At 41.1% G+C, this 14871-nt stretch overlaps 2 protein-coding genes across 15 annotated transcripts in view; both read right to left on the bottom strand.

Moving 5' to 3' along the window:
• Nucleotides 1-14871, bottom strand: part of LOC147799198 (uncharacterized) — a 98945-nt gene that overhangs the window by 12367 nt on the left and 71707 nt on the right. For 2 of the 11 annotated variants that reach the window (XM_087137178.1, XM_087137170.1), the window contains exon 1: nucleotides 3436-3570. The exons of 8 other annotated variants lie outside the window; for them this stretch is intronic. In XM_087137178.1, coding sequence (XP_086993304.1) covers nucleotides 3436-3478 — 43 coding nt within the window. In that variant the 5' untranslated portion in view covers nucleotides 3479-3570. Of the gene's footprint in view, nucleotides 1-3435; nucleotides 3577-14871 lie in introns of those variants that run through there. One more of the 11 variants, XM_087137172.1, reaches the window with a different exon arrangement.
• LOC147799199 (mitogen-activated protein kinase kinase kinase 21-like) lies at nucleotides 4370-10456 on the bottom strand. Of its 4 annotated transcripts, XM_087137431.1 has the most exons (5): nucleotides 10377-10456; nucleotides 8290-8457; nucleotides 7324-7810; nucleotides 6825-7004; nucleotides 4370-6589 (listed from the first exon to the last, which is right to left on the bottom strand). In XM_087137431.1, exon 5 carries the CDS (start codon nucleotides 6430-6432, stop codon nucleotides 5629-5631), a length of 804 nt encoding a protein of 267 aa, XP_086993557.1. In that variant the 5' UTR covers nucleotides 6433-6589; nucleotides 6825-7004; nucleotides 7324-7810; nucleotides 8290-8457; nucleotides 10377-10456; the 3' UTR covers nucleotides 4370-5628. The 4 variants fall into 4 exon arrangements, with proteins under 4 accessions (XP_086993557.1, XP_086993556.1, XP_086993555.1 ...); XM_087137430.1 differs by lacking the exon at nucleotides 10377-10456 and having other exon boundaries at nucleotides 8290-10357; XM_087137432.1 differs by lacking the exon at nucleotides 10377-10456 and having other exon boundaries at nucleotides 6433-6589; nucleotides 8290-10353.

The raw sequence follows: 14871 nt of genomic DNA, 5'->3' as shown, positions 1-14871 counted from the left end.
TACATGTATGTACATGTATAGGCCGTGCTAACGACTGGACTTCCCTTTGGAATTGCTGTAAAAAAAAGTGTTCGTCCCTTTACTAAGGGTCAACTATTTAACTCAGCATAGTACATGTATGTATGAGATATGGACTTTGTGTATAGTACGTGAACATGTACAAAGAAACATGTACAGTGTGAGTTGGCTGTACCAGCAAAAAATGACTACAGCACATTTAACAAAGTCATTAAACAGGCTTGGGGGTTGAAAACCAACTTCACAATGGACATAAAGGCAAGATATGAACATTTATGTGGCAAAAACATAGTGTCCTTGGGTAATTGCCCACATGGTGAGCTTGCCAGCCAAAAGTTGGGGCAAATGTCGACTTTCTTCAACTGGGACTCTTTTCAAAGGCTTATAATTCCAACATTAAACTCATGTGTGGTTATTTTCCTTAGGCAGACAGGCCTTTGCCCAAATAACAAGGATAGAATAACGTAAGTCCCTAAACAAAATCTTGGGCTCACTGCATGGGTATCCTCAAATATTGATTTGTTTTTTCATTTCCACCGATAAATAATTTCAAAATTCAGGGGGCAATAACTCTGAAAGTATGCAAGAGATGGTCTGAGTAACTTGGACTCTACAAATCTACAATTTTTTAATACACATGTTGTAGGGTCCAAGTACTTTGGCTTTCCTTCACATTAATTCATTTCATCATTTATCATTCCTTATCATCATTACTGGAATCTTTCAATTGATCCTAAGCCAGGCACATTAGACTGTCTTTAGAAGGACCATTTTGGAGGTGAATTCAGAGGATTTTGATTCGGGGTACGAATTATTTTGAGTGAAAGGAATTAATGGGATGGAAAGCCCATGGGAGGTACTTGGACCCTACTATCACCCAACCATGTCCAAATATTAAAAAAAGCAATTTGTAGAGTCCAATTTAGACTATGCAAGAGACTACTTTTGATGGCAGAGTCCAAATGCCTTGGTTCAAATCACCCTATACGGGTACCAACACGCAGCCTGAAATTTAGCATTTTTCGTGGTTTGCAAGAGTAAAATAGTGAGCATGGCTCCAATTTGGGGGAAGTTTATCTCAGGGACCCTTTGGAATTGAAGCCCAAAATTTTGCATGTGGTCATACCAGATTCTACTGCATTCTAAAAAAAAAAGAAAATTGAGTCAAATCTGAGTCGGTTACCATGGAACCTCTGGGTGAGTTGACATGGAATGACCCTGCTAGTAACTTCAGCACTTCCAGTACATACATGTAAGCCTTATTGCTGATACGGCATGAGTGATTTTGCACAATGGTAATCGGTACTACTGTAGGTATTCTAGGAAGGAAAAGGGAGCAATGTTTGGTTCTTTTTCTTTCCCATAATGCCTTTCTACCATTGTGCGAAATCGCTCATGATGTATCAGCATTATTATAAGGATGCACCTGCCCATTGCAATTCCGGCTCCGAGACTTTCGAAAATGTAGCGGGAATGTACCCCGGGATGTCCAAAAAAAGTGCACCGCCGGCCGGAACAGCAGCGGGGACTTGCCCAGGGTTGTACAATGGCTGCCCCGCTGACCCGGGACGATAGCAGGGACTTGGCCGGGCTTGTACAATTTGTTTCACCGTCTATCGGTATAATTTTATAGTACTAAGCTTCAATATGAAATACAAAGTGTTTCCCCTACCCTGACAGACAAAAACCTGACAAAGATGATGCCTCATTTTGGGATCAGTGCATGCAAAATACAGACCTTTCTTTTTTACAAACATTGCCGCCACTTTCTATGGACTCCTAAATGATTAAAATGTGTCATTTAATCTTTCAACCAAGTAGCACTGGTCACGTGTCTTTTGTTTTGGCGATATATTTCAAATCATTGGTTATCTTCCAGATTAACCTTCAATAAACGAATGAAGTGTTGTGATAATTGTTAATTGTCTCATGTGCTGGCACTGGCCACGGCCACATGTACATAACGAGCGTTTCAATGGGTCAACTGGTCTCCACACAGTGCGTAACAAATTTTGCTATTGGATTAATTTCCATAATTATTTCTGAGAGGTCCGCAAAGAAAGAGCGTAGCGATTTGGGTCGTCAGCCCCCTGATTCTGGTGCTTCAGATATGTGGACGAATGTTTCGCCAAGGTTTGGGATAATTATAGCAGCTGCCCGTTGCTTTGCTTTATTTCCGTGGCATTTTACCTGCACTTAGGGCGACTGACTCGATGTCATCTTAGCAATGACCCAGAAGAGTAGGGGACTTTTAGAAATTAATGAAAGTTATTAGTTATTTATTTTTAGTTGTACGGTTGTTGCGACACAACCCAGCATGCTAGGGCAGGGAGAGTGCGGGGATTGGTCACAACCTGAACGCCCGGCACGCCAGGCCCAGGATTGGGTGGGGGTTACCACAATGATGCCCAGCATGCTGGGGCCGGGGATCAGCCGGGGAACACAAAAAAGGGTGCCCCGCAAATTACGGGAACTTGGCCGGGACTATCACGCTGGCCCTGTTTTATCTTCCCTGCTAAGTCCCTCTAGTCCTGGGTCCCCCAGGGCCAGGATTACAATTGACAGGTGCATTAGGCCTACCAGGGAGGAATACATGTACATGTAAGTGTGTTCTGATTCCCCCGTGGGCCTACTGACAAATTTGACGCGAGATCCAGCGCGGCCGCAGAAGTTGGCATCCGGTCCATTTTTTTTCCTCTATGTACCCCTAGAAATGTGGGCTCCGACGTCCGTAGGACCCCACAGTTCTAGGGGTAAGGTCTATGGACTTGCAAACAAATTTGTTACAGAGCCACACCTGTACCATGTATACGTTCTAATTCTGAGCCACGCATGCAAGTAAAATTGCAAAGGACTTACCGCCCTCATGACAGTAAATACAAGGTACCTGTATATATGCAACCACAGAAATGACTATGAAGCCAAACCACAACTCACAACCATGCAGAATGCATGACATCTCCAATGCTCAACCAACCATAAAAACCTCACGTGTGAAATTACATATAGGCTCCTATAAGTTAACATTCAGGCTTTTTTTTCCTAAATAAAAAACCTCACTGTCCACAATTTCGACCCAGGATTCGAACCCACACCCCATGCATCACAAACCATTAATCTGTAACCGCTTGACTACAATTCACACAAGCTAACGGTGTTTTTACTGTTGATATGCCGGTGAACGGCTGCAATGCGAGTCTAGTACACATTGGACATGCGCAATACAAACACAACCACCATGGCCTGGCTTCATACGTATGGTTGCATGTAGCGTTAGGCCTAGTTTTCAGACACAAGCAACCAGTAACAACTAACTAGGCCAAGTCAAGTGTGGTATAGCAACATTAACAATACCACAGAAAAGAAGCTTGTTAAACACGCCGTCGTACTATATTTTTGTGGACACAGGATATTTACCGTGCTTTTTATCGTTACAACTGACAGCCGACTTGAAACTCATTTAATTTAATGGAAAATTGAAATTATAACTTAAGCTCACGTTCTACGCTGTATACTTGTCAACCGCGCCATGCCTACATTCTTGCCAAATATATAACGCCCTCTATTGAAAAAAATAACAGCGCCATCTATCGACATATATAATACAAGATTAATAAATAGCGCCCTCTTTTGAAAAAAGCAATGGCACCCTCTATTGACTGATAATCGATCTTGCGCAATGGCCCTGAATAATAGCGCCCTCTATAATAGCACACAGATTTTTATTTTAGTGACAATAATTGTTGTTGGTACATTTTGAAAAATAGCCGAAAGCCAGAAAACAAAGCTTTGCTGCACTTTGATCAGCTCATATCTCTTTTAAAAATAACGGCTATCTGACCAAAAAAACTATCTTTGAAGTTGGACTCTTTTTATCACGTTTTCGAGCCCGTCCAAGCTAAAAGTCAAAGTTGGCAATGAAGCCGTACTTTGAAAAACGCTCCATAAATGAAATGGCGCCCTCTGCAGTTTCGTGTAGATTGAAACTACTAGTATAGCGCCCTCTACAGAACGTTTGACTTTGTCATCGATTACTAGCGCCCTCTAATGAAAACTTGCCCCATTTAATTTTTTTTTTCACTTTTACATAACTTTTTACATTTAATGTATTCTTGACCCCATACTGATTGTAAGTTCTCCACAAAACCTTTGGGAGAAGAACGTTGGGAAAGGGGGGAGGCCAAAAAAATTAACTGGAAAACGATTTTTTTATCCATCTCCACAAATCTTGTTCATATTTGAGTTTTTTTACTGAAGTACTAAATTGCTACTTTTTAAATTAATCCTACATATTACTATGTACAACTGTTATTCATTTTAAAATTATTTTAACTAACATGACACATGCACACTTGCCATTTTATATTTGAAAAGACATTAACCCGAAAGTATCACCTTTTTTCTGGTTGACTTATATCTTCTATAGAAGGTTTAATTATTAAGAGCCACATCGTCTGGTTAGATGGCAGAGTATCTTCAGTAGGCAATGTTTACAGAGAAATCAGTTTATTTTCAGTTATTAAAGAAATCTCCAAAAGGTTGGGTTGTTCATGCCATATCCCTTTCCGATGCTTTACCCTTTCAATTTGTCGGCAAAATGCGATTAGACCTGCTTCAGATGTCCATTTCACTATATTATACAACCGATTCAATAATTACATTTTTAAGTAATTTTTTTTTGAATTACTTGTTTTAATGTTGAATAATTTATTACTGTAAGCCAACCACAAAAGTCCAAGGTCCTACGGAACTGAATATTACAGCGGCAAGTGGAAGCAGTTTTTGGTTCGGGGTTTTATTTTACTTTGCCAACTTTTTCAGCATATTTTTTAAATGATGATCACAAAACCTGTACAGCCAAATTAACTATGAATGCACGATACATCCATTGAAACACATTTCAAAAGTACCCAGTATTTTTATAACGATGTTTTCAAGTAATTACAAAACGGTTATTGCATTTCAGGTAAAACATATCTGTATACTTCTCGTGACAGCTTTTTCCCCATAAAATAGGCAGTTCAGTTAAAGTGAAGACTACAACTTCAGTTAAATTTTAAAGTGTCACTTTTTGATTAGACCAAGTATTTTAAAAACTTTTTATTAAGAGAAATTTCAGTTTAACCCAGGCATTGCTTACATGTTGAAAAGTGTAATTATTGAAAGTCTCATTTTAAATTAAAAATGTAATTAGATTATCACTCTTGTTTTTCCAAACATTCAAATTTGTGAAGAGTAAATGAAGATAATTAATTAAGCAAAACATTTCCCTTTTTGTATATCAACACTAGAAATATGACGATATTGTCCAAACAAGACTAAAATTAACCTTTATTTTCTCTCTCAGTTAAAAAAAAGTTGACACAAAGTCAATCTGCTTAAGCTTTTTTAAAAATCATTTGTTTGTTGAATGAAAATGTCATTCTTTTCTTTAAAAACACCTAGCACTAACAGTAAGAACTGCCAATCTCAGTCTTGGCGATCATCCGTTCACAAAAATATTTACACTTGGAAAATCAATGCGCTATTTCAGTACCGGTAATTAATTTGATGCAATGGAGGATTGGGGCCGAGGCAGCAGTCCACCCATTCCCTTCACCAGAGGCATTTTCAAATCTTTGTTTTCTTTTCCAAACAACGTGGCCTCATCTCTGAACCACACGCGCCAAATTGAATGGAAAATTTCCACCAATATGCGAACGGTATCAGGCTTGGCACACCGCCCCAGAGACTGATGAAATACAGCACCAGACCCATCTGGAAAACATCACTCAGCTTGGTCTGTGGTGCTGCATCCTCCACCAGCTCTGGGGCGATGTGCACGTGATAGCGCCGCCATAGCGCCTTCTGAGCTGAGGTGAGGTGGTGTACCCGAGGATGGCTTGCCAGGGTACACAACCCCACGTCAATAATACACGCACGCCAGGAGCCCCCAACATCACAGACCAAAATGTTATCAGTTTTAAGGTCGTTATAAAGGACACCCCTGTCGTGCATGTACCGTAGACCATCCAGCGTGATGCGGCGCCAGGAAGACAGGGCAAGATGTAGACGCCGGTTGGGCCCTTCCAGGGCATCCGCCTGGGTCAGCGACTGGCCAGTTATGGAGTTCCCAATGAACTCCATTACAAGTCCTTGGTGGTGGCCAGCCACTGCTAGGCCAAAAAAGAAAGGGAATGACGGATGCCCTGAAAGAAGGCCCATTGCCCTCGCCTCCCTCAGGACGGGAAGTCGGTCTAGATCTGTTGTTGCCCTCACGTATTTGACGGCCACTTTGTTTCCATGGAATGTCTCCAGTTGAACGGTTCCAAAAGCACCGCTGCCCAAGATGACCCGGCCACAAGTTGGATGCCGCAACTCCCTCAGTTCTATCCTTGGGACCACCGTGTTCATTGGCGGCAAGAATATCTCCATAGCTATCGTTGGCAAGCTCAGTTGGAGAGGTACGGCAGGTGGCAGTGCTTGATGAAATGTCGGGAGCGGTGCTGGGGACTGTATTTGAGGCGACTTAGGTGTCTGATGTGAAGGTGAAGAAGTTGGATGACTTCGTTTCAACAAGTGCAGTTGTACCCTAAGAGAGCAAACAAGAACGTCAAATTCCCTTAGTCATCGGCAACGATCTACAAATTTTTGTTCAGGTCCACCATCCCTATGTCAACAGGCAAAGACATCACTCCCTCCTTTAGAGAACATTTTGAAGCATTGTGTACCAAGAGATCGACTGTTTAGAGACATATAAATCTTTTTCAAGTTACTTATTTCATTTTCAATATATTAACTGACTAGGGCAAAGATTTTGAACTTACCCATTTGTTTGCAAAGAAGGCACATTCAGCTGGGATGTCGTTACCAGTGACTGCTGACCTGTTGCACTGTAAGGAGACGGTGGCAAGGGACTTTGACGGCCATGTAAGACCGGCACAATCGATGAGACCGACCCAGCCGGTAAAGCAGCAGAGGCGTTGGGCGAGTTGGTCAGCAGTGCGCTGTAGGGATCATTGGGTCAAACAATGAAGTACATGTATATCTGTGGTAGTCTGTGTGTGAATGACTGAATAACCATTATTGAAATTGATAATTGTAATAATTGATAAATCCAATTCCTTAAGTCATCATCTAAGATCATCTAAGTTTTGTCAGGCCAACATTTCTGCACGTTTCTACAAAGCCCTTGACATCCTGACTCCTTTGCAAGCTCCCACTGCAAAGCACTCCGTACCGAGAGATTGTTTTGAAATAAGTCCTTTTATTGTTAAATATTTTACATTTAGCAGGATACAGGGAACAGATTTTGAATGTACCTACTCTGGCGCTTTCCATTGGGATGTCCTCACCGCTGATTGCCGGCCTGTAGCACCGACAAGAGACAATAGTTGGGGAGTATGATGGCCAGTTGAGACTGGTGCAATCGCTGAGATCGATCCAGCCGATAAGCCCCATCAGGGGGTCCCAGGATGACCTTGCCACTGGTAGGCAGTTGCATCGCACAGGGATCTATTCTTTGAACCCCTGCCTTTATAACGCAGGAGAACACCTCCAGTCTGCAATGCTGAGATGTAGGGACATTAGGGAGGCTGGAGTCCTGCTTGAACAATCGGCAGAAGCGCTGGACACTGAACTGAGGGTTGCTTGTTGAGGCGGCGTTGATGGTGTCTGATGTGATGATGACGTAGGGCATTGCTGTTGGTTTCTTGCTGATGGTTGATTCTGTGGCCAGCAATGATGGGCAGATTCCTGGGGAATGCCCCCAACCATCTTGCTGGTGATAGAGGGGTGGACTTGATCCTTTGACCTATGGGAACAAACAAGGATATTGCATTCTCAGGTAGGTACGTCTGAATCAGTGAATACAGGCAATTCACATAGTGCGGCACCAAGAGTTTGTCAAAGAGAGACCTTTTCACAGTGCATTATGGGATAAAGAGTTGACAAAATCTTGTTTACTAACTGTCCAGTGCACGGAAAACTTTAATTTCTTTCAAATGTTTGTTTATCTTGGTTGAAAATTCAAAAGTGCTTATTGCAAGCAGGTATTAGGAAGCCGAAATGATTTTTTTTGTGTGCATGGAGAACGGAATGCCTGAATCAATCAAATATCCCCAAATTACGTATGAAGTGCACTAAATCACAGCAAGGTGTCGACCGTAGACTTGAAAAGTGGCTTGTTTGTGCCAAACTCTTGGTGGTGCGCTGTATTGTGAATTGCCCCTATTTACAATTACTAAATTAATCATTGGAAAGGGATTAGCAGAAACACTGTTTAAACAATACCCATTTCCTGGGGAAGATTGTCCATGAGGCATCGATGATGATGTGAGAGGTGATTGATGGTGAGTTGGACTGTGAGGTGACGATGGGGAAGATTGGGGGCCTGGTACTGGTGCTGGTGAGGTAGACAGACTTGGTAAGGAGAGAAGTGGACAGCCTGATAACAAAACCCTGAGGAAACAAACAAGAAATAGTAGTCTTCTTGTCTGAATTATGCAAAAGTTTGAATGGAAAAATCTGAAACATAATCATAACTAGTCAAACAACTAAAATAGTCATCTACACTGTCTCTTTTGACTAATTAACAAATTATCAAGCATTGGTAGTTTTAATTCTTTAGTCATGAGAAAAAAAACTCACTTTCATAGTTCTGCACGGTGCTGTTACTGTCATCGATAACTAGATTTTGCCATATTTCACAGATAGCAAAGTATTTGCCAAGTCCCATCTCCACAATGCTGGAAACATAGTCAATAGGTCTGCTTTTCAAGTAGACAAATATCCTTTATTTTGAGGATTCTACTAATAAAATACACGTAATTTATGAGGGTTTATCCCATGAATTGGTCCCCTGGAAGTGCACTACAGACAAATAAAACATCCAATGCAGTTCCACAACCAAGGATAACAGGGAACGAGTATCAGCCTGCTTTCACAGTTCACTTTTGATTTAAAAGCAGAACACAAAAAGTAAATTCATTCATAACAATTGAACAACCGAAACCTTGTCTGCATGCCATGCTCCTTTATGAGATGCACGCTAGCTACTAATTTCAGTTTCTGATTTTCCATTTCCATACCGTCAGGCAAAAGGTTTGAATCTAAATAACATTAACAAACAAGCAAAGATTTTGAGAAGATTTAAGACCAACTTCAAAAAATATTTTAACACTCTCATAATCATTCCATAAATTACACTCCCCTGTCTTTCATCTTATTATCTTATTCCTACTGTACATGTATATGGAGTTAAAATCATTTGCATCAAAATCAGCCTTGCTATTTCACCGACTTTTGTAGCTTTCTTGGGAAGAGCTGCAATATATTAAATCTGCATTTTGCACTGAATCTTAAAAGTTAGTCACTGAATTGGATTTATCAAATACCCCATACAACAAGAAGGGGTGCAGTTCAACGGAATGCTGAGCAAAGCATAGATCCAAATTTAAGGCTTATAAATGCTCGGACTTGAGTTCAGTTCAACATACAGAAATTCAAAGGACAAGACAAAAGACAGAGCCTTCTGGAGTTCACATGACCAAGTTCCTGTGCATACAACTTTTTTGAAAAAAAAATTAATAAGATGATAGCCTCAATTCCAGACTGTACTCTGTAAAGTTTGGTGCCAAAGTATGAAAATCATATACTGTTTGAACATGTTATTCTCTGTTGTAGACAGAAATCACTTTCTTGCTCTTTTCATATTGATTAGATTTTACATGACTTTATTCCATCTGATATATCAATCCTCTGTGAAATTTTGTCTGCTGCAAGCTACTGTTTCAATCATCACTCCATGAATTCCCTTCCAGCCTCCAACTGGTACCAGGGTAGCTGATCAAGCTCACATAGGCCCTTAGCTGGCGTGGATGTGCTTATGTTTTTCTGTAGGCCTCGTAAAAATAGTCACATTTCAGGAGAATAGATGTTATTTTACCTGTTTTGTTCACCTTCTAGCCACGCCCACAACCTAAGGCAAAAATGGGGACATCATCCCAGCATATGTCACACTCACAGCCCAGCATGGCAGAGCATGCCTAGGGCATAGGATAGGCCTAAATATGCACTTCCAATGTTGACTGTAAAACGAATGGACATGATGGAAAATCTGCTCTTTCTTGTAGAGCTGCATCGTTCATTACACACCACACGTAGGCCTACGTCATGTTCATGTAGGCCCTAAATGATGAAAGTAGTACGCGTATTCTGGACTTGGTCTAGAACAGGCATGATGTGTGCATGCATGGTGTGATCGACGACGGCGTTCAATCATCATCCATGTCAACCTGTGCTAGATGTGGTGCAATAATCTGACACGTTGATTATCACTAAATCATCTTCATAAATAGCAGAACTCGCAAATAAAGTACCTCTATTGCTGGAACTCCTTGCCCAGGCTGAAACACTTACATGTACTTGACGTTGAGAACGATCAGACTATGGCAAAAATACCCAGAATTCCACAATAGAAACTTCGTGACCTTTGAACCATGCCGGCCTTGCGCTAGCGCGGGTCCAAGGTAACTGTCTACGGCTTTTTGTTTGTTTGTTTGTTTGTTTGTTTGTTTTCTTGAAGGCGGTGTGATTTTTGGGCTCTCGTTTAACGTAAGTTTTATCACTGTACTAATGACCTTTTTGGTCCTCATTGGTTGTAGTTGTGTACGTATATTGTTGTAGACTTGATAGGTCTTATTGAAGGACTGTTACGGTATATCATCTTGTAATATTTTCACCTCTTTTTTTTTGGCATAGTCCCGAACATTCGATACACGTTAGCTAGCGGGGCTGGCCGCCATGGCTAGTCGTGCTGCCGACCGTCCTGTTGTTCGGGATCACTCAGGTGATCAGGCGACTGGCTTCTCAAAGACCAATGTTGCATCTGAACCTTTCACTAACATAACTCGCGAGAATGGAATCGTTTTCAAAGCTGAAGACAATGTCTCTGTCCAGTGTTATGTTAATGCACTATCTGTCTCGGGTATGAACCCTGCTGAAATAGTTTCTGCCTCCCGTATATCAAATGGGCGTGTAGCAGTCTACCTCAAATCAAGGGAAGCGGTTGAGGAAGCTGTTGTGTATGGTTTGGAGTACAACGATTCGTTTATATCCATCACCCCCTTAGTAAAACCTACTGAGAGACTTGTACTGTCCAATGTATATCCAGAATTACCAAATGCAGTCATTGCACGAAATCTATCAAGCTTCTGCAAACCAGTTTCAGCCATCAAACCGATCCCCTTGGGAATTAAAGACAAAGAGTTATCTCATGTTATGTCTTTTAGACGTCAAGTGCATGCTATCATAGAAACCAATGTCACTATTCCCGATCACATGAACATATTTCACGCAGGGGTGAACTACAGAGTTTTCATCTCCAATGATTCTGTTAAATGTTTCAGCTGTGGAGAAAATGGCCACATAAGTAAACATTGCAAAAAAACAACACAAGCTGAACCGTCTACATCTGACACAAACATGGCAGATTTTAACCCACTGAATCCCCCTCCCAAGTTTGTACACGGTAAAAAATCTGACCCGAAACATCCATCAAAACAGAGTCGACGAGACAGTTTGACTGACCAGAACAAGCCGTCTACTTCAGATAAGCTAGCTGATACTGATGCGCAGCAACAATCAGCCACTGAACCTGATGCTCGATTTTTAACAGGTACACCTTTAAAACAACAGGAGACAGAAAAACAAAGTGATTCCACTGCAGACAAACATAACACCACTTTAAGTCCAGCTCCTTCAAAGCAAAATACACAACATCTAAAAACATCTAACAATACTACAGTGCCTTCCATCTGGGGTTCGCCTCCAGCTCCTTCTCGTGAAACCTCTCCTCTCTTTGCAGAGGTTGTTGCCAAAGGACACCGCAAAAAATCAAAGCCTAAAGAAGTTGTGTCCAATCCATTGGTGCAGCTGAAGTCTCCGTCTCCACAGCGAAAACTGCGTAAGCTAAGTGATACACCCCAGATGGAAAGAGATGAAAGTGTCTCCCAAACTTCAACGGAGGAAAATATATCCCAAATCCTGGACGAATCTCAGATGTCCACAGAATCACCACCGATACACCCATCTCAACTGGATTCAGAGAGCGACCATGAATCCGTCTCCTCTGTCGTAAGCGTCTTCGATCAAGAGGGAGATGGGCCAGGGGACCTAAACCTGACAAAAGGACCACTTCAAAACGAGGAAGTCGTCACCTTCCTTAAGTGCGTCAAGTCACGTCGAAAGCCGCTTGACGTTGCCAGGAAATTTACTCATGACATCCCCGGTCTAGTAAAACAGCTGAAGCCACTCCGCAACAGCCCTCTGTTCACGAAAAATATGCAACAGAGGATTCGAAAGCTTGTCAGAAACCTCGATCCCAGCGATCCCATCCATCTTTTTCCATGATGTTTCTACTTTCCCTTTTTTTGTATATGACTTTCACCCTAGTAACCCTCAATACAGGGGGATGTTCCACGCCCATCAAAAACAACTCTGTTCGTGCGTATCTAGACATAACCCTTGAAAATCCCGATGTTGTTCTGCTACAGGAAACGTATGATCTTAGGAACGAAGATTTGTGTTGGAAAACATGGCCGTATGATGTCTGTTGCGCTCCTGGAACCACCCGGGGATCTGGTGTAGCTACTCTCGTCAAGAAAAATAATAATTTTAACATAATAAAATCTTGTACGATCTGTGCTGGATATGTTCTTTTTCTCGAGCTTAGAATTTATTCAACCACCTATCATATTTACAATATCCTGATTCCTCAGGATGACGTTGCTGCAATGAACTGTCTTATCTCCTTGGAAGAGCATTGTTCTTCACACGACAATCCAGTTATCATTTTTGGCGGGGATTTTAATTGTACACATGACCCGCTTCTGGATCGCTTCTCGCAAAACATTGAAAGGAGACACAAAATTGCTTCCGCTGTAGAAAATATCATCAATACTTTTTCTATGTGTGATGTTTGGCGTAGAAATAATCCCAATTCATCTGAATTTACTTGGTTCAGATACAGCACTGGCAATTTGAGAAGCACCTCCAAAGCTAGACTTGATAGAATTTACTTCCCTGTTCACCTTTTGCCCTCTGTTGACTCCTGTAACATTCAACCTTGTTCCTTGTCGGATCATAGTGCTGTTGTTCTTAAAATAACACTTCCCGATGTAAGTAAGAAGGGTAGCGCCTACTGGCACTTCAATAATTCTTTGCTTCAAGATGAGACCTACAAAGGAATTTTTAAACAATTTTGGAAAAAGTGGCAAGCTACAAGATGCCAATTTTCCTCCATCAGTGTATGGTGGGACATGGGAAAGAATCATATTAAATCTATCACTCAAATGTATGGAGCTAAAATTGCCCGTGAAAAACGGGACAAGATTCATTCTCTTCACAAATCCATTGATGATTTACAGTGTTGTCCTGATCTTACCCCAGAGACTCAAAAAACTCTTCAGGAACAGCGGGATGCCCTGAATGAACACTTCAAGCATGACGCTAAAGGGGCTATCATTAGATCTCGCTTTAAGCTCACAACAGAAATTGACACTTGTTCTACATTCTTTTTTAATCTAGAAAAATCCAACTCTACCGCTAAAACTATTTCTAAAATTCGTCTCTCATCTGGAAGGACTACTGATGATCCAAATGAAATAAAATGTCACATTCGGAATTTCTACAAAGAATTGTACAGTGAGGCCGAAACTGAACCCAGTACTATGGATCACTTGTTTAAAAATTTACCTACGCTCAGTGAAAGTGACTCTGAAGATTGTGACAAACCAATAACAACAGATGAAATGGATATGGCGGTTAACCAGTTAAATTTAAATAAGTCCCCTGGCTTGGATGGCCTTACTTCTGAATTTTATCAAACTTTTTGGAATATCATTAAGGACGATCTCATGGCAGTACTCAATGAATCTGTTGCCAGCGGCCACCTTCCGGTTTCTTGTCGAAGGGGAGTTATAACCCTTCTTCCCAAAACTGGCGACTTGCTTGAGATTTCAAACTGGCGTCCTGTCTCTTTACTAAATACAGACTACAAAATTTTTGCAAAAATTATTTCAAACCGACTCAAAAATGTTATCGATAGCGTTGTTCACCCTGATCAAAGTTATACTGTTCCGGGTCGTTCAATTTATGATAATATCATCTTAATCAAGGATATTCTTATGTATGCTAATTCTCACTGTATTCCTCTTGCTGTTTTAAATCTTGATCAAAAAAAGGCATTTGATAATGTGGATCATTACTATTTATGTGCTGTTATGAAGACCATGGGTTTTGGAGAAAGATTTATCTCCTATGTCAAACTGCTATATAATGATGCTCAGAGTTTTATCAAGGTTTGTGGTTCCTTAACCGCACCTTTCCCTTTTAAAAAGGGAATTAGACAAGGATGTCCACTTTCAGGTTTGCTATATGCAATAGCTATAGAACCTCTCCTCCATGCTCTTCGATGTAATTTAAAACCTTTTGGCTTTATGATTCCTAATTCTGATTACACTGTTGTTACCTCGGCCTATGCCGATGATGTTTCTATATTTGTTACCAGTGATAAAGCTTTTAATATTATTCAAGATATTTATCATTGTTATAGCCGTTGTTCTGCTGCTTGTTTGAATTTTACTAAATCTCAAGGCCTCTGGGTCGGTTCGTGGATAAATAGAACGGACAACCCCTTAAATTTTAAGTGGAATAATACTGGTTTAAAATTCCTTGGAGTTCACATGGGAAACTCCTTCCATTTTTTTCAACAAAACTGGCAAACCTGTCGAGAAAAATTGCAAAACGTTCTTGCTCGTTGGAAAGGATTGTGTAAACTGCTGTCCTTCAGAGGCAGAGCCCTGGTAGCCAATC

Source organism: Acanthaster planci, linkage group LG05 (assembly GCF_054643075.1).
Source record: "Acanthaster planci isolate LZ-2023a linkage group LG05, COTS_SCS, whole genome shotgun sequence".
In the NCBI taxonomy this organism is placed as follows: domain Eukaryota; kingdom Metazoa; phylum Echinodermata; class Asteroidea; order Valvatida; family Acanthasteridae; genus Acanthaster; species Acanthaster planci.
Note: the sequence above shows the minus strand (reverse complement) of the source record. Positions and strands in the feature narration are given on the sequence as shown.

What these genes read in the sequence shown, in the direction of transcription:
- LOC147799199 (XM_087137431.1), bottom strand. Translation starts at nt 6,432, where the DNA reads ATGGAGATATTCTTGCCGCCAATGAACACGGTGGTCCCAAGGATAGAA.